The sequence below is a fragment of the Muntiacus reevesi genome, chromosome 1, assembly GCF_963930625.1.
Source record: "Muntiacus reevesi chromosome 1, mMunRee1.1, whole genome shotgun sequence".
NCBI classification, from domain to species: domain Eukaryota; kingdom Metazoa; phylum Chordata; class Mammalia; order Artiodactyla; family Cervidae; genus Muntiacus; species Muntiacus reevesi.
In genome coordinates, this window is record NC_089249.1 from 20,108,106 (window position 1) to 20,128,868 (window position 20,763).

Consider the following 20,763-nt stretch of genomic DNA (forward strand, 5'->3'; position numbering starts at 1 on the left):
TGTGGGATCCTGGAGGGGGACATGTCCTGCTTCCTGTCCTCCCTGAGCTGTGCACATTGGGGACATCTTTCTGTTCTCTGACCTGGGCTTCTTCCCTCCCAGTGCATGCTCTTCTGCGCTCACTCAGCCAGACTCAGTCTCTGTGCTCAGAACCACAGGGCTCTCACCTGACACGCGTCACCATGGAGTTGCATCAGCCGCACAGTGAGCTCAATGGGGTCCAGCTCTAAGGGCTCAGGGGGAGATGGGGGGGACACTGAGTGACTCTGTACCCGGTGCCTGAAACCTGCCCAGAGAAGTCTGTGCAGGATGGGAATTCTCCAGGAACTGAGGAAGAACTGATGAAGGAATGAACTCACATGTCTGGAGGTCAGGCAGGCGATGACCATGACTGCTGACGTCTTCAAGAAGGAATGAGAGGAGCAGTTGGAGCCTCAGGAAAACAGGGCTGAGGGGGAGTCAGAGATATTGAGAAAAGTCTTCTGAGAGAGGTTTGGACAGAAGTGTGGAGAAGGTGCTGCAGCACGTGGGGAGGGACTTAGGAGATGTCCTGGGATTATTTCCAGGTCTTGCGTCTCTGGCTTCCTGCCCTGGGCTCCAGGCATGGGAGACAGTTAGGTGCTCACATGCTCCACACGTGGAAGGCCAGAGAATCGGTGTCCCATGGAGCAGGCCCGTGGGGGTGAGACAAACACCCAGATGCTCCCCTCTCCTCCATGGAGAGAAGGAGCCTAAGGCATCCATGAAGGCTCCTCAGAAGGTCCAGGCATGTGCAATCCCAGATGGGTGACCAGGTCAGATTATGGCCTTGCATGAACCTTCCCTCCTTCCTGCCCACTTCCAGAGCTCCTCAGTCCTGCTCCTGGGGATCGAGTGAGCCTGGCATCCAGCTCTGCTTTTGAGGGACCACAGGCTCCAGCAGGCTAGGCTGCAGGGAGGCTTTGAGCATCTGTGCTCAGAGTCATGGGCCGCCATGGAGGAGGGGAAGCAGGTAGGGCTAAGATCAAGTCATTCTAGCCCCATGTGGGGAATAGACAGGTGAGGCAGGGCAGTGCCCCGAGGTAAACACAAAAAGACTGTTCTGGAAGCTCCTGCAGGAGTCCTGCGGAAACATGAAGGCAGCCTGGGTGAGGTGTGTACGGTCTCTCTGCCCCTGTGTTTACAGCTGACCTCCCACCTCATACCTGCACACAGCCCTCTGCTCTCAATCACCCCTGGTTGCCCGCGTCCATTGTGGTCCCTGGGGCTGGGGGAGGAGTACCCCCGTGCTCAGCCCAAGTCAGATGCCACGAGTTCCCCCGGGTGTCCAACGGGGACTGCAGGCCTCCAGGGTCTGAGGGAAATGACTGAATGGGAGCCCAACAGGCAGGCAGGAGGAGCCATAGAGGACGTGCTCCCTGAGATCTTGGGAGACAGGCTCATGGAGAAGGAGGTCAGGCATCAGAGCCCAGCTGAGCTCATCAATCAATGCAAGGAAGCCTCAATGAATCAGCTCATATTTACTGAACTAAAGTCTGTAGAACACAATGTGGAGAGAGGCAGATGGTCCTAGAACACCTTGTTCAGCTTCATCTACATTCACCCCTCCCCTCACGTGCTCAGCTGCAGAAATGCCAGTTTCCTAACCCTCGGCTCCAACAATTTTGTCTCACTCTCCTTTTTTCCCTAACAAGGTGCCTCCGCACCTTGATCCTGAATGTGTCCCTGGACCCTCACTGCTCTGGGGGTGGTGGAGTTGGGTCCTCTTGCAGATGCTTATAGATCTGGGTGAGCTCCTCCAGCTTCCTCTCCAGCTCCCTGGCCTGCTGCCGCAGGTTTTCAGCTGATGCTGTCTTTGCACCATCATGCAGGTGCATTGACTCCTTCACCAAGAAGCCCACATCCACCAGGAGGAAGACACCTGCAGTGGCCGCACCCACGATTCGGGCTCCTTTGGTAACTGCCGAAGCCGTACCTTTGAAAGCTGCCTCTACCTGCTGGATGGCTGGGGCTGAGATTCTCCCAGGGGTCACGAGGATGTTAGCATTGGCTGCAGAGTCAGGGTTGGTTTCGCCTGTCTCCATGGCATGGATATGTCTTTCAAGGTGTTTCTCGGCTTTTGCCAATTTCTCTGTTGTGACAACAACGTGGAGGTTGCTCTTGAGTACCTCTAGGAGCACCTTCCATTTCTTGACAGCAATTGACATCAATTGACTGGCTTTGTTTTCTGCTGATGACCTACTTACACGTTCCACGATGCTGGTGGACACAGCGGTCACAGCACTCGCTGCTCCCAGCCCTATCCCAGTGGCTGAGAGTGCCATACTGGCCCCGGCTGTCACGGGTGCCAGAGCCAGGCCAAGGATGGTCAGGGCGCCAGATAAAGCGCCGGTGCTGTGGGTCACCACATTGGAGATGGTACAGTCCCTGTGGACCTTGTCTACATTGTCTGCAAGCTCCCGGAGCTTGCTTATGAGCTCCACCAGCTGCTGAGTCACCCGAGAAAACTTCGTCAGAAACCTCCTCCTGTCCAGCTGCTCTTTTGGGATTGTTTCCTGATCCTTCCCAGCCAAGTCTGTTTTTAATTCATTCAGATATTCGTGTAGTGCATTCATGTCTTCCCTGCAACATGAAGGTCAAGGGCTTAGAAAGGCAGTTTGCTTGTCTGTAAAATGGTTCCAAAATTTCTATTCTGCATAAATACAGAGATAGTACTATAAATCGATTAGAAGAGAAATTTACAAAAGTAAAATTTCATCTTTCAACATTAAACACAAGTTTTATACCTTGTAGATGCTCCATACTTCTTCAATCCTCTAACAGAAAAACAAAAGTCACCTTAGGATACTCGTCACTTAAGAGAGATAGTTGATGGAATATCACTAGAAAGAAAATTCTTCCCAACAATCTTTTTAAATGTTAATATTGATTGAATACCTACTCTGAATCAGTCATTATGGGAAGATCGTTGCATGCAAGATCTCAGTATCCTCACAATAAAACTGAACAAATGATGAAGCCAAGGCAGACAATAGCTCAGTAACTAGTCCAAGGTCACATAACCTGCTCCTTCCTTATAGGTTTCATCTTTTCTCAACCTGAGGTTGTTCAATGCCAGCAAATGAATGGAGGAAACATTCCTCATGAGATACTGAGAAGGAACATCCTCGACCCCCACCATAGGGTCCTGCTTGGAGGAGGTGTGCCTGCTAGGAGAAACCTATTCTGGTGCCTCGGGGTGTGGGTGACCTCCCTGCCACACAGATCCACCTGTGGAGCTTACCTGGACAAACCACGCTTTGCCTCAATTTCCCTCAGGAATTCAGTCAGCAGGAGAAGCAGTTCCTCCCTGCTCAGTATGTTCCAGAGACACTCAGCGACTTCCTCAAAGAAGATCTCAATATCTAGATGAGAAGAAAGGGAATAAGGTTAGAAGAATTCGTGAAGAGAAAAAGGGAAAGTGTTAGTCGCTCAGTCCTTTTTGACTCTTTGTGAGCCTGTGGGCTGTAGCTCGCCAGGCTCCTCTGTCCATGGGCTTCTTCAGGCAAGAATACTGGAGTGAGTAGCCATTCCCTCTTCCAGGGGATCTCCCCAACCTAAGGATAAAATCCAGATCTCCCACATTGCTGGCATATTCTTTATTGTCTGAGTCACTGGGAAACCGCAGAAGATTTTGTGGTGGATCATAAATGGTATTGGGTAGCTTTTTTTGTTTTTTTTTAACCCTGTGTAACCTGGCGGAGGGCTCACAGATTTTGACAGTCCACTCTAGAACAGGTGTCTAGATCACCATGGCAACAGAAGTTGAAGAGAGCTATTTGATTTTTTTAATTTCGCCAATCCAAAGTGCTGAAGCTCCAGTTGGATGTTGCTGTACCAATTCTGAAAAACCACCAGGTTCTAACAAAGTCCAAGCATGTGGTGTAAACCCAGTGGACGTATATATTCTCTCTGGCACTCACAGTATAAAACCACTTCTACCTTATACACCTAGCTAAGATGTGGCTGGGATGGTAGAAGCTGCTGAAGAGAATGTATCTTCTTTCAAGAAAGGTGACATTCACTACCAGGACGATCTCTGGGGGCTACGCTGAGTATGCTCTGGCAGCCCATCACACTGTTCACATGCTTCCCCAAAAAACTGGACTTCAAACAAGGAGCTGCCATCAGCATCTCATGTTTTACTGCTTATCGAGTCTGGTCCACAGTGTCCGTGTGAAAGCAGGAGGAAGTGTTGTGGGGCTAGTGGAGGAGCTGGAAGAGCAGCAGGCCAAATGGTTAGAGCTTATGGCTTAAAGATTCTGGGCACAGCTACTACTGAGGAAGGACAAATGTTTGTTTTGCAAAATGGAGCTCACGAAATGTTTAATCACAAAGAAGCTAATTATATTGATAAAACTAAGAAATCTGTTGGTGAAAAAAGAGTTGATGTGATTATTGAAATGTTTGCTAATGTCAAACTTAGTGAAGATTTAATCTTTTTGTCACAGGGAGGACCAGTAATAGTTTTTGGCCGCAAAGGTCCTATTGAAATAAACTCACAGGATCCATGACAAAGGAATCTAGCATAAAAGGAGTAGCTCCCCTTCATCCTCCAAGGAGGAATTTCAGCAGTTTGCAGCAGCCCTCCAAGCCGGAATGAATTGGTTATTTGAGACCAGTAATAGGTCCCCAGTATTCACTGGAGAAGGTGGCCCAGGCTCATGAAGATATCATTCACAGCAGTGGGGCTACAGGAAAAATGATTCTTCTCTTAAAATCATTAATCCTGTCATTGATTTCCTGTGTAATTAAAAAGTTTCTTACCTTAGTTTTATGTACATTCCATCTGCTCAGCTTAGCAATCATTTGATTCAGTGAGTTTCTTCTATTTAAAAAAACATTTATCTTAGGATTCATAGGCGTTGGAGTGCAGTTTATTTTATAGCTGGGAATATTCTTTATGGCTTCTACCTCTCATCAGGGAATAGTGGGAAATAGGATGTTAATGGTCACTTGGCATTGGAGAACATTATAGGAATTCTAACGAATGCTTATCATTAATTCCATACCTTTGACTAAAACATGCTAATTCAAAAGAAGATTGCTTGATTCCCAAGGTTAGTTCTCTTTACAAAGGTTCTTTAGTCCCTGATTAACCCAGAACTATACTGGACTCTGACGATTCTCTGAACTAAATGAGACCCCTTTTCTAAACTAATCTCATCTAGATCTACTGGTCTCTTGAGGGGCAAGATAAACCATGTCCAGAGAAATCTGTTAGTTTTCCAATATTCCCCAATATTTTATGCTATTCACTAGGTTAATCATTGACTAACAATGACCCATGTTCTCTCTGAGAACATCAGCCTTATCTCTGGTATAATATGATACTAGGTGCATAGTTGGCCTTTCCAGATGGTGCTAGTGGTACAGAATCTGCCTGCCAGTGCAGGAGATGTAGGAGATGTTGGTTTGATCCCTGGGTCAGGAAGATCCCCTGGAGGAGGGCATGGCAACCCACTCCAGTATTCATGCCTGGAGAATCCCATGGACAGAGGAGCTTGGCGGGCTACATACAGTACCTAGGGTTGCAAAGAGTCGTACATGATGACATGACTTAGCACATCAAGTGCATAGTTTCCAAATATATATGTATTGATTATTTCAACTGGTTTCTGGCCTCATGAAGGCTTTTAAGTCACAAATTGTGGTTCAAGCTCCTCCAAGTGCCACATCCTCTCCAACTATTACTTCAGGTCTCCTGGATCAAAGATCCTCAATATGAGGGTAAGCAGAACATGCTGCCTCAACAATTTAGGGTCTGTGTCCCTGGCCAGCTCGAAGCAGTCTGAACAGAATTGCCCCCTCTTTTCCCTAGTAGCCATATTCTCCTAAATGAAAAGGGGGGGAATAAAGGATGACAGTCAGGGAGGAAGGACAGGGGTCCCCAAGTGGCAGGAGGAAATAAACTGCTAGTGGCAGACATTATTCCCCCGTTATCTCCATGAGATTAAAAGGTTCCTTGTAATCCTGTGTTCCCATGACGACACCTGGTGCCCCCTGAACTTAACTTTTTCTCAAGCCTTGAGCTAACCAATGTGTATTTCTCATGGAAATGTTTTTCTTAAGCTGTGTTAATGAAACTACTCATTTGCTTGGAAATCTGCCTTTCTTCAAGATTCATGTCAATTGTTTTATGGCCAGAGGTGAGTCCCCTTGTGCCATTCTCTCTCACAATGCATGTTGTGGGAGAGGAGCCTGGTGCAGCACTCTCTGTCTGAGGCATTTCTTTTATCAATTTAGCAGCTTGCTATCAGGTATAAAACCACTAGACCATTCAGGTATGACCTAAATCAAATCCCTTCTGGCTATACAGTGGAAGTGAGAAATAGATTTAAGGGATGAGATCTGATAAACAGAGTGCCTGATGAACTATGGACGGAGGTTCGTGACATGGTACAGGAGACAGGGATCAAGACCATCTCCATGGAAAAGAAATGCAAAAAGGCAAAATGGTTGTTTGAGGACACCTTACAAATAGCTGTGAAAAGAAAAGAGTGAAAAGCAAAGGAGAAAAAGAAAGATATTCTCATTTGAATGCAGAGTTCCAAAGAATAGCCAGGAGAGATAAGAAAGCCTTCCTCAGTGATCAATGCAAAGAAATAGAGGAAAACAACAGACAGGGAAAGACTAGAGATCTCTTCAAGAAAATTAGAGATACCAAGGGAACATTTCATGCAAAGATGGGTTCGATAAAGAACAGAAATGGTATGGACCTAACAGAAGCAGAAGATATTAAGAAGAGGTGGCAAGAATACACAGAAGAACTGTACAAAAAAGATCTTCATGACCCAGATAATCACGGTGGTGTGATCACTCACCTAGAACCAGACATCCGGGAATGTAAAGTCAAGTCAGCCTTAGAAAACATCATAACGAACAAAGCTAGTGGAGGTGATGAATTCCAGTTGAGCTATTTCAAATCCTGAAAGATGATGCTGTCAAAGTGCTGCATGCAATATACCAGCAAATTTGGAAAATTCAGCAGTGGCCACAGGACTGGAAGAGGTCAGTTTTCATTCCAATCCCAATGAAAGGCAATGCCAAAAAATGCTCAAACTACAGCACACTTGTACTCATCTCACACACTAATAAAGTAATTCTCAAAATTCTCCAACCTAGGCTTCAGCAATACATGAACCATGAACTGCCAGATGTTGAACCTGCTTTTAGAAAAGGCAGGGAAACCAGAGATCAAATTGCCAACATCTGCTGGATCATCAAAAAAGCAAGAGAGTTCCAGAAAAACATCTATTTCTGCTATACTGACTATGCCAAAACCTTTGACTGTGTGCATGACAATAAACTGTGGAAAATTCTGAAAAAGATGGGCATACCTTGAGAAACCTGTATGCAGGTCAGGAAGCAACAGTTAGAACTGGACATGGAACAACAGACTGGTTCCAGATAGGAAAAGGAGTACGTCAAGGCTGTACATTGTCACCCTGCTTATTTAACTTATATGCAGAGTACATCATGAGAAACGCTGGGCTGGATGAAGCACAAGCTGGAATCAAAATTGCCGGTAGAAATACCAATAAACTCAGATATGCAGATGACACCACCCTTATGGCAGAAAGTGATGAGGAACTAAAAAGTCTCTTGATGAAAGTAAAAGAGGAGAGTGAAAAAGTTGGTTTAAAGCTCAACATTCAGAAAACTAAGATCATGGCATCACTTCATGGCAAATAGATGTGGAAACAGTGGAAACAGTGTCAGACTTTATTTTTGGGGGCTCCAATCACTGTAGATGGTGATTGCAGCCATGAAATTAAAAGATGCTTACTCCTCGGAAGGAAAGTTATGACCAACCTAGATAGAATATTAAAAAGCATAGATATTACTTTGCCAACAAAGATCCATCTAGTCAAGGCTATGGTTTTTCCAGTGGTCATGTATGGATGTGAGAGCTGGACTGTGAAGAAAGCTGAGCACTGAAAAGTTGATGCTTTTGAACTGTGGTGTTGGAGAAGACTCTTGAGAGCCCATTGGACTGCAAGGAGATCCAACCAGTCCATCCTAAAGTGATCAGCCCTGGGTGTTCATTGGACAGACTGATGCTGAAGCTGAAACTCCAATACTTTAGCCACCTCATGCGAAGAGTTGACTCATTGGAAAAGGCCCTGATGCTGGGAGGAATGGGGGCAGAAGGAGAGGGGGACAACAGAGGATAAGATGGCTGGATGGCATCACCGACTCGATGGACATGAATTTGAGTAAACTCTGGGAGTTTGTGATGGACAGGGAGACCTGGTTTGCTGCGATTCATGGGGTTGCAAAGAGTCAGACACGACTGAGGGACGACTGAACTGATCAGGTATATAATGCCTTGCTAAAAACTAGCAAGGGGGCACTCTTTCTGTCCCCTTCTGAAGTCTATGTTAGAAGCTTTCTCTACCCAATTTACACTTCAATTAAACTCTATTTCAAGAAAAGCTCTGAGTGATCCAGCTTTGTCTCTGGCTCCGGATTGAGGTCTTCTCCTTGGAGGCCAAGGATACCAGATATTTGCTCCCAGCTCACAAAAGTAACCTTTCAGAATTGTATCTATGTGTGATACATGTATCTATGTGTGGGATCATATATTTTCATTTAAATTAATAAACAAAGTTTATGCCTTAAGAATGATCTGCTTTTGTTATCATAATATGGTAACTCCAACAAATTCTAGAGCAAAATTTAAAAAAAATGCTCTTTAGTATAAATTGTTAAAATTCATCTTCCTGAGGAGTGACCACCTGGGCACTGTTGGTAGAGTTACCTGGGTCATGGATGGACCTGCTTCTCCTGCCCTCACCCTCCATTCATATCTTGAAGTTTAACCCCCAGAGACTGTATTTGAAGGCTGGGCCTTTAAAGAGGCAATTGAGGTAAAATGAAGTCATAGGTGTGAGGCCCTAATCCAATAAGATTGTTGTCTTTATTACAAAAGAAGACACCAGATTCTCTCTCTTCCTGCCTTCTCCTCCAGAGGAAAGGCCATGTGAGGACACAGTTAGAGGGCAGTTAGGAATTGCAAGCCAGATGGAGAGGTCTCACCAGAAACCACCACTACCTTGATGATCTTGGACTTCCAAACCTCCAGAATCATGATCTAATCCTGAGATTTAGATGTCTCCAGGAATCTACAATTTTAACTTTTAGAAAGAGAACGAGGGCTTTTTGGTGGTACAGTGGTAAAAAATTGGCCTACCAATGCAGGAGACACAGGAGTCATGGGTTCAATCCCTGGGTTGGGAAGATCCCCTGGAATACGAGATGACAACCCACTCCCAGTATTCTTGCCTGGAAAATCCCAAGAACAGAGGAGCCTGGCGGGCTACAGTCCATGAGATCACACAGAATTGAACACAAATCAACAGATGAGCACATGCACACACACAAAGAGAGAGAATACAGGGCCTGTGTGTTTGTGGTAACTTGTAGCAGAGACTGGCAGCACCCTGCAAATGAATGCGTCATGTTTTGGCAGTGAAAAAAAATATTCACATGAAATGGGATAAAGAATGTAATGAAAATAACTAACCTCAGATCAGTACAGGGCAAGATCACTGCTCAAATGAGTTACCAAAATCCTTGTGTGATTTCAGGGATCTAGAGGTTATGAAACTGAAGTTAAGACGTAGGCACTAGAATATACATGTATATATACGGGGAGGCTGGGACATGATGTAAGATGTGTTTCCTGGTACATGAACACACAGAGGCATTATTCTTATTTCACAGAAGAAGAAAGTGAGACAGGAGAAGGGACAACCCAAGGCCAGTGAGAAGAAAGCTCAGAGGTGGAGCCCAAGGTCAAGTGTCAGACACTTCTTGGACATGACTTTCAATCCTCCTTATTTTAAGCTCCTTTGATTTCTTCATTCTGCGACTAGGGACTTTTCCAGCTAAATTTTGGTGGTGAGTATGCTGCAGCTGGAGGAGAGCTTGGCAACCCACTCCAATATCCTTCCCTGGAGAATCCCATGGACAGAGGGGCCTGGTGGGCTGCAGTCCTGGGGGTCGCAAAGCGTTGACAACGACTGCGCAGCTAAGCAGAGGCTGCAGCAGCACACCGCAGCACAAGCAGAAGGAGAAGTCCAGTGCTGATCGCGTGAACTTATAGAACATTGTAAACCAATGTGACCTCATTCTAAAAAGGGTTTAGGACCACCCACCGCTGAGTGAGACTGCTGTGTGAGAGGATCCTTTTCAGAGACACTCAGGATGGGTAGGGGAGAGGATCAGCCAGGTGGAGGAGGGGTGGAGCCAGATGTGATCCTGTGAACAACCTGGTCACCCCTCCCCTCCAGGTGGGAGGTGGCAAAGGCAGACTGGGGTTCAGTTCACTGTCCGCGGACTCTTGCGGAGCGGCTGGGTGAGCGGCAGGGTGAGAGCTGAAGGAATGGTGTCTGCGGTGACGCCCCAGGGTCTGGGAGCAGGACGAGGTTGGGCCAGGGAGAGGGCAGGAGGAGCTCCAGGGACCCCGAGGGACCTCCTCTCACTGCCCCATTTGGCCTTGGGGACCCCCTCTGGTGTCCCCTTCCCCATGGGCTGCCCTGGCCTCACTTCTGAGTCACTTGCTAGAGGGCAGTGCCGGAGGAAGAGAGCACCTAGGAAGTGGGTCCCCAAGGAGAGGGCTGGGAAGGAGGCTCTGTGGACACACCCCCGTTGGGGGAACTCCACGTGGCCCCTCTGGGGAGCTCCAGGATGCTTATCCATCCTCTTCTTGGCCTTGATTCCTCTGTAGGTTAACGCTGCCTGGAGGAACCACCCTCAATTCTGGGTCACATGTAGGAACTGGCCAGAAAAGAGGCAGCTGCCTACCTAAGCGGTCTCCGAGGTTTTCTGAGCACATGATGGCAGCAGCAGGGTCTCAGAGATCTTCTGTCAGCTCTTTGTTTCCGTCAGGCTGGAAGGAGGTGTGACCTCACCCTTGGGGAAGAAAAAACAGAATGTGGGCTCAATCACAAGTGAGCAGTGGCTTCAAGGAGCAGTGAGGGCTGAGGTCTCTGGTGGGTTCTCCTGGGACAGCCACCAGTGCCAGCGGGGACTTAACCCAGCGTGACTCTCTGTCTCCTGGGCTCTGTAGGTCACTAGTTAAGGAAAGTTACTCATCTCTGTCCAACTTCCTCCAAGTCAGAGTCCTGTTACTCTGTTGGGGTACAAGGAGAGGATAATGACAGAGGAGACAGCCATCTGTGAAGTTATAGGACTAATAAAACCAGAGACGGACGAACAGATAGGAAGGAATACTCTAGAAATTACATGAGGTTGGAGCAACTCTGTTACTAACTGGTAATAGGTGATGTTGATCCAGTGTCTATGATGTGCAGGCTCCTGAAACTAATCTAACTTTAGGTTAGCCCAGTTTTTCACACTGGTGCCAGAGCCTGGACTTGAACCCAGGTCTTTCTGATCCAGATCCCAGGTTTGTGATGACTATGCTCTAGTCCATTTAATATATGAAAATAATTACCTAAGAATATATGTTTATTGGTAAATGACTCTTCTCATTCTAAAATGATGTCTTGCCCCCCAGACTCGAGTCTGCCTTGACAAAGTCCCTGGTGGTGCAACTCCGACAGCCCAGGTCTTCCTTGCTTCTGCAAGAGCCTTTATCTCCCAAGGGCCTGGAGTCCCACCAGCCCCAGCCCACTTCCTGTATCCCTGCCCTGCGTGGCTGAGGACCCTGAATGGTGCCCCCTCCCCTCTGCTGTCCTCCACTGACTGCTGGACTTTAGGTTGTCTCTAATACCTTGTGTAAATAATAAGAACATTTTCCTTGTATTAAACTTCACTCACATTTGAGACTGTTTCTTTAAGCTATTTCTAGAAGTACAATTACTAAATCACAAGGCATCAATACCTAAAACATTTTCATACCTAGAGCCACACTGTTATGCAAACACACTGTCATAATTTATGTTTGCACTCATAATATATGAGGGTGTCCATCCTTTCAGACTTTTCCATTCTCAGTGGCCTTAAAAAAGAAAAAACTTTAGGTCTTCACATATATAAAAAATTTATTTGGTTCTGCATGTGATTATCTTGCCAGGGAGAAGAGGAAGAAAAGCAGATGTTGATTACATTTAGCTACTGTTTTCAGAAGGCAAAAGAGCCTTTGTCAACTCCTCCTCCTGAGACCTGACTGAAATGATAGTAAAGGTACTTAGGTATATATAACAGGTATAATAACAGCTGCGGATAAGAGTGACTTGTGTTTGTGGTCATCGCTCTGCATTGGTATTGGCTCTGAAACTTTACATATGATAACTTGTATGTTATTCCATTAACATTTGATATGTGTACATTGTATCCCCATCTACAGATAAGGAAGCTGAAGTACAGAAGTTTTATGATTTGGCCAAGGTCAGAAGTCTTGCCCCTGGCAGACTGGATTCTGCCCCACTCACTGGGTTCAAGAACCACAGCCTGCCTCTCCTCCCTCTGCTGCTAATAAAGACAAGCATGGGGGCAACAGGAGACCAGAGAGTTCAACAAATGTTTGAAGACTCACTGGATGGAGAAGTGATAGCTGAATAAAGAGGAGTGCAGGAGAGGGAGAGAAACAGGGAGCGTGCTCACAGGAGAGAAGACTGGTCTGCTGGGCAGAGCCCCAGAGAGGGAGCAAGATGAGAAGGAGGCCGAGGGGAGAGCAGGGGACAAGCTCACCAGCCCCACATCCCATCCCATAGTCACAGCAGCCTTCATTCTTCGCCAGCCTTTTCAGAAAGTTACTTGAAGTTGAGGTGCAGGGAAAAACAATAGGTGGTGTGTTTGTGTAATTATGGAGGAAGATAAAGGATACCCACAAGAGAGATAGACGTGGGATCCAGGAGTCGGCTCTGAAGGGAAGAGTTGTTTACAAAACTAGGAGTAACGAAATAGTAGCTACAGTTGAGAGTATAACAAATAAATATGTAAATAAAATGTTTAGAAGTGCAAAGCTTGCTAATAGAGGATATAGAATTAGAGAAATAATGATATAAGCAGAAGATGGGGAGAGGTATAGAAAAGAATAAAAACAAATGAAATCCTTATCTTTCCTAGTAAGAAATAAATAAATAATATACAAATTTTCAAATCATAAAATGAAAAATGCAGCACCTAATACTGATTCGCTGTTGTGGTTGATGACACACCACTATGCACCAGGCACCTTTCCAATTGCTTGGTATGAATTCACTTGTTTTTAGTTCTCACAACAATCCTATAAGAAAGAAAACCGAAGCCTATAGAGGTTAAGTCAATTACTCAAAGCACACAGCTAGTGCTAGAGTCCGAATCCAAGTCCAGATTCCTGTCTCCTGAGCATGTTCTCACACGATCCCACCTCCCAATGTAGTAATATCATTTGTGTGTGTGCTAATCACTCAGTGGGTTTGACTCTCTGTGACCCCGTGGACTGTAGCCCATCTGGCTCCTCTGTCTATGGAATTCTAGGCAAGAATACTGGAGTGTGTTTCCATTTCCTTCTCCAAATATAATTTAAAGACATTGATTAACTAAAGAAATAGCTGGATTTAGAAAAGACAGAGGAACCAGAGATCAAATTGCTAACATTCGCTGGATCATTGAAAAAGCAAGAGAGTTCCAGAAAAACATCTACTTCTGCTGTATTGACTATGCCAAAGCTTTTGAGTGTGTGGATCACAACAAACTGTGAAAAATTCTTAAAAGATGGGATTACCAGACCACCTGACCTGCCTCCTGAGAAATCTGTATGTAGGTCAGGAAGCAACAGTTAGAACGGGACATGGAACAACAGACTGGTTCCAAATCGGAAAAAGAATGCATCATGGCTGTATATTGTGACCCTGCTTGTTTACTTATATGCAGTGTACATCATAAAAATGCTGGACTGGATGAAACACAAGCTGGAAACAAGATTGCCAGAAGAAATATCAAGAACTTCAAGTATGAAGATGACACCACCCTTATGGCAGAAAGCAAAGAAGAACTCAAGAGCCTCTTGATGAAAGTGAAAGAGGAGAGTGAAGAAGTTGACTTAAAACTAACATTCAGAAAACTAAGATCATGGCATCTGGTCCCAACACTTCATGGCAAATAGATGGACAAGCAATGGAAACAGTGACAGACTTTATTTTGTGGGGTTCCAAAATCACTGCAGGTGGTGATTGCAGCCATGAAATTAAAAGACACTTGCTCATTGGAAGAAAAGTTATGACCAACCTAGACAGCATATTAAAAAGCAGAGACATTACTTTGCCAACAAAGGCCTATCTAGTCAAACCTATGATTTTTCCAGTAGTCATGTATGGATGTGAGAGTTGGACTATAAAGAAAGCTGAGCTTTGAAGAATTGATGCTTTTAAACTGTGGTGTTGGTAAAGACTCTTGAGAGTTCCCTGGGCTGCAAGGAGATCCAATTAGTCCATCCTAAGGGAAGTCAGTCCTGAATATTCATTGGAAGGACTGATGTTGAAGCTGAAACTCCAATCCTTTGGCCACCTGATGAGAAGAATTGACTCACTGGAAAAGACCCTGTTGTTGGGAAATATTGAAGGCAGGAGGAGAAGGGGATGACAGAGGATGAGATGGTTGGATGGCATAACCAACTCAATGGACATGAGTTTGAGTAAACTCTGGGAGTTGGTCATGTACAGGAAGGCCTGGCGTGCTGCAGTCCATGGGGTTGCAAAGAGTTGGACACGACTGAGTGACTCAACTGAACTGAAAAAAATAGCTTTTCCTTGGGAAAGATGAACCCTCTGTACAAATTGATTTTTTTAAACTGTATGCACTTAGGATTTTGATTGTTTTAACTCTAAGACTGCTGCTAGTGAAGTTGCTCAGTGGTGTCCGACTCTTTGCGATCCCATGGACTATAACCTACCAAGTTCCTCCATCCATGGAGTTTTCCAGCCAAGAGTACTGGAGTGGGTTGCCATTTCCTTCTCCAGGGGATCTTCCCAATCCAGTGATTGAACCCAGGTCTCCCACATTGCAGGGAGATGCTTTACCATCTGAGCCACCAGGGAAGCCCTAAGACAGTAGAAGTCACTTTATAGTATTCAGTAACCCACAAGAATGGGGTGGTTTCTAGCACCACCACCTTAAGGATGATGGAAGCAGTTGAATTAAGTGCCAACAAGAAATAGGTGTGACTCTTACTGTGACAACTGTCAGTGCAGGAAGCATGTTCGTGTTGATGAAACCAAGTTCTCAAGGAAAGTAGGCATGAAAACAGGGGTAAAGCAGAATAATGAGAGTGAACTGTGACCTTCAACAGATATTGTCCAGCAGCATCTTGCTCACCCACATGTGCACTCATGGGCTTCTGTCCATCAAAGATGCAAGATAACTTGCAGGGAAGGCATCCATAGGCTGGCTTTTCTGTTCCTGCAAAGGCAAGGATGCTCTTGAAGATGTTCAGGGAAGTGGTCAGAAGGGCACCCACATATAATAATAAAAATAATAATAATAATGAAAGGTAATGTTACTATAAATATATTTCATTGGGCCTTGTTCAGTCTGTGAAAGGCCATGAGTTCATAATAATAAGCAAATGAGAGGACTTTAGATAAAGTATGATCAAAAAGGGAGACATAAAGTTGAAAAACTACACTAGTGGTAATGCAGGAGATGAAAAATGCAAGAGAGGTGGATTCAGTCCCTGAGCTGGGAAGATCCCCTGGAGAAGGAAATGGCAACCCACTCAAGAATTCTTGCCTAGGAAATCCCATGGAGAGGAGCCTGATGGGCTACAGTTCATGGGGCTACAAAGAGTTGGACAGGACTGAGCTGGTCTCTTTCTTTTCTTTTCATGGTGTAAAGAAGAGTAAGTATAACAGAAAATATTTTGTTGTGAAATAAATTTAATAAGAAGAGCTGTCTCAAAGTCTGTGGGGATATTCCATTCTGTTTATTCACAGGAATGTTTATAAAGGATTGAGAAAGAAAGAACTCCTGACATCCCAAAGCTGGCCTGCTATCACAACAGGGTGATGGTCTTTTCCTCTTGGATGTAAAGGCTCTCACAGAACTCCACCTTCACACAGGGTCACCCTGAGAGCAGGAGTGAAGGAGACAGCAAACACGCATCACTGCCCCCATCAAGGAAACACCCCTCCCTTGGCTGCAAAGCATGACTGCTCCTTCTCTACCAATTGCACCTTTATCCTCGCTCTGGTCCCCAACTCCACAGATGGAGTTACTGAGACTCACACTGGTAGAACTGACCCCAGTTCTCGGCAGCACCCAATCTAGAGTTGCCCCATATCTTTAGAGCCTCCCCCAATCCCCTCCCCTAAGCCCCATCCTAGGATCTATCTTTCTATCACCTTCTCTCTGTGATGCCCAGGGTTGTCCCTCAGGAAGAGTAACCATCAGCTTGTCCACTAGGGAGTGTGCCTGGTGGCAGAGGCTAGAGGCACCGACCTTGTGGATGGGAGAGTATTCACAGAGGAGGCCTGCCTCCAAGCATATGGGAGAGGAGAGCTGGTTGCTCCCCTGCCTCCTTCTTTGCCTCAAAGCTGCAGGACCCCAGGAGCCAGGGCAGTCAATTGAAATCATGAAACATGAGAAGGAAAATTCAAGCCAGAAAGAAGAAGAAGGCTCCAGCAGAAGGGCCAGCTCCTGGATGAGGCCAAAGAATTGTAAATGCATCATGACTGTGGACTTATCCTTCTGTCCTTCCCTCCCAATCTTGTCCTAGTCCTGACCCTTGTCTTGGGCCTCAGCCAGGTGTGGATGTTGGGCGGTGCTCCCTTCTGCTGGGTTTCTATTGTGAGTGTCTTCCTCTTTAGCCTCCAGGTCACTTCCTGGAAACGCTGTTTCTGAGAAAAGAGAGGACTGCGGGGAAGCCTGTCCATGCCCAACTGCATGGCCAGACACAGAGCCCTCCCCTCCCCGTGGGGCAGACAGAGATTCTATCAAACATCTCCCTGCACGTGGTACAGCGCATACTCTATGGGCAGGGATAGTAGGGGTAAAGGCAGGGTCAGATTCAGAGTCCTTAGCCCATCACCAGGCCCTCCTGATGCTCCTACTCCTGTCTTCTTCACGCTCCTGACCCCACAGGGCCTGGTCCAGGGGCCTGGAGGACTCCCAGCTCCCTGGACTCTGATTTCCCCCCTGCCCCCCACCCCCCGCCAGTGTCCAGGCCTTCACTCAGGTTGCTACTTCCCCTGCGATGCCTTTCCCCACCTGCCTCACCAGGTGAAATGTTACCTGTAATTAGAGTTCCCACTTCATAGCCTCCTCCCCCTGCTGCCTCCCCCAGTTCCTCTCCAGGCCCCCCTGGAATCTTGCACTTTCCTGGTTGTGGATCTGTTGTGTGGAGTTCCTGCATCTCCCAGCACTGGGCAGGTACCCTGTCTCTTCTCTGCTGCTCCTCGTGCTCCAGGGTCTTGGGGGCTCCCTCCACCCTCCCAGGCAGAGCCTGGCTACAATACGAGGTATGGGACCCATTACTAGGACTTGAAGCAACCAGCTTCGTGAAAACAGGCACCACACTTTTAACTGCAGTGGAGTGCTTCCATTTGTTTTCCTTTTCTGTCTTGATAAAAGTTCTTTCTGACAGTGTATCACATTTTTGAGCATTTCCATTTATGGCCATCGGCACTTTCCAGGTGATAACCCTTTGCCAGTAAACTGTGATTTGAGGCCTACAACATCTATGCTCTATGTCATCTTGGTTTAGGAAAGCTTTTGTAAGAACAAACGCACACCTGCCTCCACATCCAGGCTCTGCCACTGCTTAACCTGTGCCTCGAGTCATGACCTCACCTCCCTGAGCTTCCATTTCCCTCCATTTCCCTTCTTCCGTAGTGAGGAGCACCCGCTTCTCAGACAGTCGTCCTGAGGATGGGGAGATGGGCGGGGCTCCTACTCCTGTGCTTACCCAGGAGTCTTCTTCTGGGCGAGTGTGAACAAGATCCAGTTGTTCTCTACTCTGCAGTTGCAGCCACCTTCTGGCATCTCTGCAGTGACCACAGAATTTTGGGGCCCAGATATACCCAGAGAACCAAAAGGGAAAGTGAAAACTTCTTCCCTGAGTTGCTCAAGTTAAAAACACCCTGTCCACCTTGGCCCCAACCTGGGCTATTCTCACCCCCTCCTGACACCATAGAGAAACAACTCCAGCCCTAACATTCCACAGCCTTCTTTACACAGTCTTCCCTGCCTCATCTCCTTGAAGGAGAACTGTCACCCACACATTCTAAGTCCCTTGGCGAACCTCTCCCCATCTCCACGGCCATCTTCCCACCCGCTCAGTCCTCTCCACCCCCACGCAGTCGCCAGCCTGCCTGCCTTATTCACCTTTGTTCCACCAGCATGTAGTCATACTGCTGCTGCAGAGGGCTATGCCCATGTGGCTTCTACAATTTGTTCATGCAGATCCTACTGCCAGGGATGCCTCCTGAAACCAACCTGGCAAAATCATACTCGCCCTGTAGAGCCAAAACCTCACATCACCTCCCCTAAGAGGCCCTCCAGGGCCTCCCCTGCAGAGTCCAGTCTCCCCTGCTTGCTCCCATGGTACCTGCGAGAGGGGCCTAAAGCCACCCCTCAGCCACTCTGGCCATGCCCACCCTTTGATCAAGTCCCTCTGGACTTGGCCCTGCTGACAGGGTCAGAACTAGTGTCTTCCGGTCCCAGCAACTCACCTGAGGAGGCCCAGCATTGGTGGTCAAAGCCATTTGGATGGATGCCAAGTTGGTGGGAAGGGCTGAGAGCACACTGCTCCCTTCTCCCCTGGCTTATTTCTACTTGACAGTTCCTTTTTCTCCAAGTTGTGGACTTTGAGAGGAAGGCTAGTGACCTGGAAACTCAAAAAAGTCTACAACAGAAAACCAGTCTTAATTTCTGTTTGGTTCCTGAGCAAAGAGCCTAGGTGTATCAAGAACTGGGCATGTGCAGACTCTGTGCAGGCAGCATCCACACCATTCCTGTCCACACTCTCACATCAGCTCTAGGATGTTTCAGCTCCATTTTTCAGATTAAGAAACAGAAGAACAGGACCCACAGCCTGAGAGTCATGCAGCTGGACTGCCGGTGGACTTTTCTTTTTAGGCCCCAGCAGCAGGGGCAGTAATGGGCCTGGACCCCCCCATGGAGGCCCACCTTCCTGACAACAGGACTGCTTCATCACAGAAAATGACCCATTCCCTTTCTTTGTTTTCTCTTCCCCCCTCCCTTAAGTTAGACGTTTTGACTGACATGTCAGCATTAGTTAGATGCTGTTCTGCACACAGAACAAACCCCCTTATCTTCAAAGTCCTTTCTTTATGACTCTAATGTGATTACCTCTGGACCTCCAGGAGGAGGCTTCGTTAACCCTAAATTCTGGTCTCTGCCTTGCCTTGCTGCTGTTAGTTAAGGATCACGAGATGAATTGTCAATAAATATGGGATCAGGCTTTTCTTGGAGAGTGTCTTTTCTGCGAGGTCCCCCTGTACCATCTCTCATAATCTTGGGTGTTTGTGAGAACTATTCAGTGTGAAACCGCCACATGAATCAGCAATTTTGCCAAGTACTTTGCATGCATGATTTCAGTTTCCTCAGAATAAAATTGAACAGATGAGGAAACTAAGGCAGAGTAACTTGGCAGAGAAACTAAGGCTCAGTAATTTGTGCAGTTCACATAACCTGCCCCTTCCTTGTAGGTTTCATCTTTTCTCAATCAGAGGACATTCCCTGCCAGCAAACGACATGAAGGAAACACTCCTCCTGGAATCTTGAGGAGGAACATCCTCAACCCCAACCATGGAATCCTGCCTGGAGGAGGTGTGCCTGCCAGGAGGAAACTAGCCTGAGTTGGGAAGGATCTGGGTGAGATTTCTGGCACAACTTTGTGGGTTACCTGGAGAAACCAGCCGTTGTCACAAAGTTCTCACAGGCTTCCTCTTCAGTGAGCAGGAAAGGCAGTTCCTCCCAGCTCACTCTTTCCTGGAAATACCTAACGACAGGCTCAGAAAAGCTTTGGCTCTCTGCTGCTGCTTCCCCTAAATCACTTCAGTTGGGTCCGACTCTGTGCGACCCCATAGACGGCAGCCCGCCAGGCTCATCCGTCCCTGGGATTTTCCAGGCATGAACACTCGAGTGGTTGCCATTGCCTTCTCCAACGCATTCATGCATGCTAAGTCACTTCTGTTATGTCCAACTCTATGCCACCCTATGGACAACAGCCCACCATGCTCTTCTGTCCACAGGATTCTCTAGGCAAGAATACTGGAGTGGGTTGCCATTTCCTTCTCCATTTGGCTCTCTAGTCAGGAAAAAAAAATTAGAAGAAATTATGGTGGAAGGTAAATGGTATTGTGATGTGAAGAGCCAACCTATTAGAAAAGACCCTGATGCTGGGAAAGATTGGAGGCAGCAGGAGAAGGGGCCAACAAAGGATGAGATGGCTGGATGGCATCACCAACTCAGTGGACATGAGTTTGGGTAAGCTCCAGGAGATGGTGATGGACAGGGAAGTCTGGTGTGCTGCAGTCCATGGGGTGGCGAAGAACAGCAACATAAAGTGGGTAAAGTTCACCTTCCTGGGCAGCAGTCATCTGGAATACTGCTGATGGATTCACCTGGGCTTACAGGTGGGCTGTGTCCACCAGCCCCAAGGGGAGCACATGTAAAACCATGGCTGATTCATGTCAGTGTATGGCAAAAACCACTACCATATTGTGAAGTAATTAGCCTCCAATTAATAAAAATAATTGGGAAAAAAAGAAAAAAAGGTTAAAGTCCAGACCCCATTGTAATGACTGTATTAGAAGATAGGGGCCTTTA

The 20,763-nt window shown here is 46.8% G+C and overlaps 1 protein-coding gene and 1 pseudogene across 1 annotated transcript; one reads left to right on the forward strand and one right to left on the reverse strand.

Moving 5' to 3' along the window:
- Positions 1-1,712: 1,712 nt before the first annotated feature.
- On the reverse strand, positions 1,713-3,603 carry LOC136164454 (apolipoprotein L3-like). The gene is made up of 3 exons (XM_065929458.1): positions 3,576-3,603; positions 3,263-3,383; positions 1,713-2,601 (listed from the first exon to the last, which is right to left on the reverse strand). The coding sequence occupies exons 1-3, from the start codon at positions 3,601-3,603 to the stop codon at positions 1,713-1,715; spliced, it is 1,038 nt and encodes a 345-aa protein (XP_065785530.1).
- Positions 3,604-3,668: 65 nt separating this feature from the next.
- Positions 3,669-20,763, forward strand: part of LOC136164508 (zeta-crystallin pseudogene) — a 59,147-nt pseudogene continuing 42,052 nt past the window's right edge.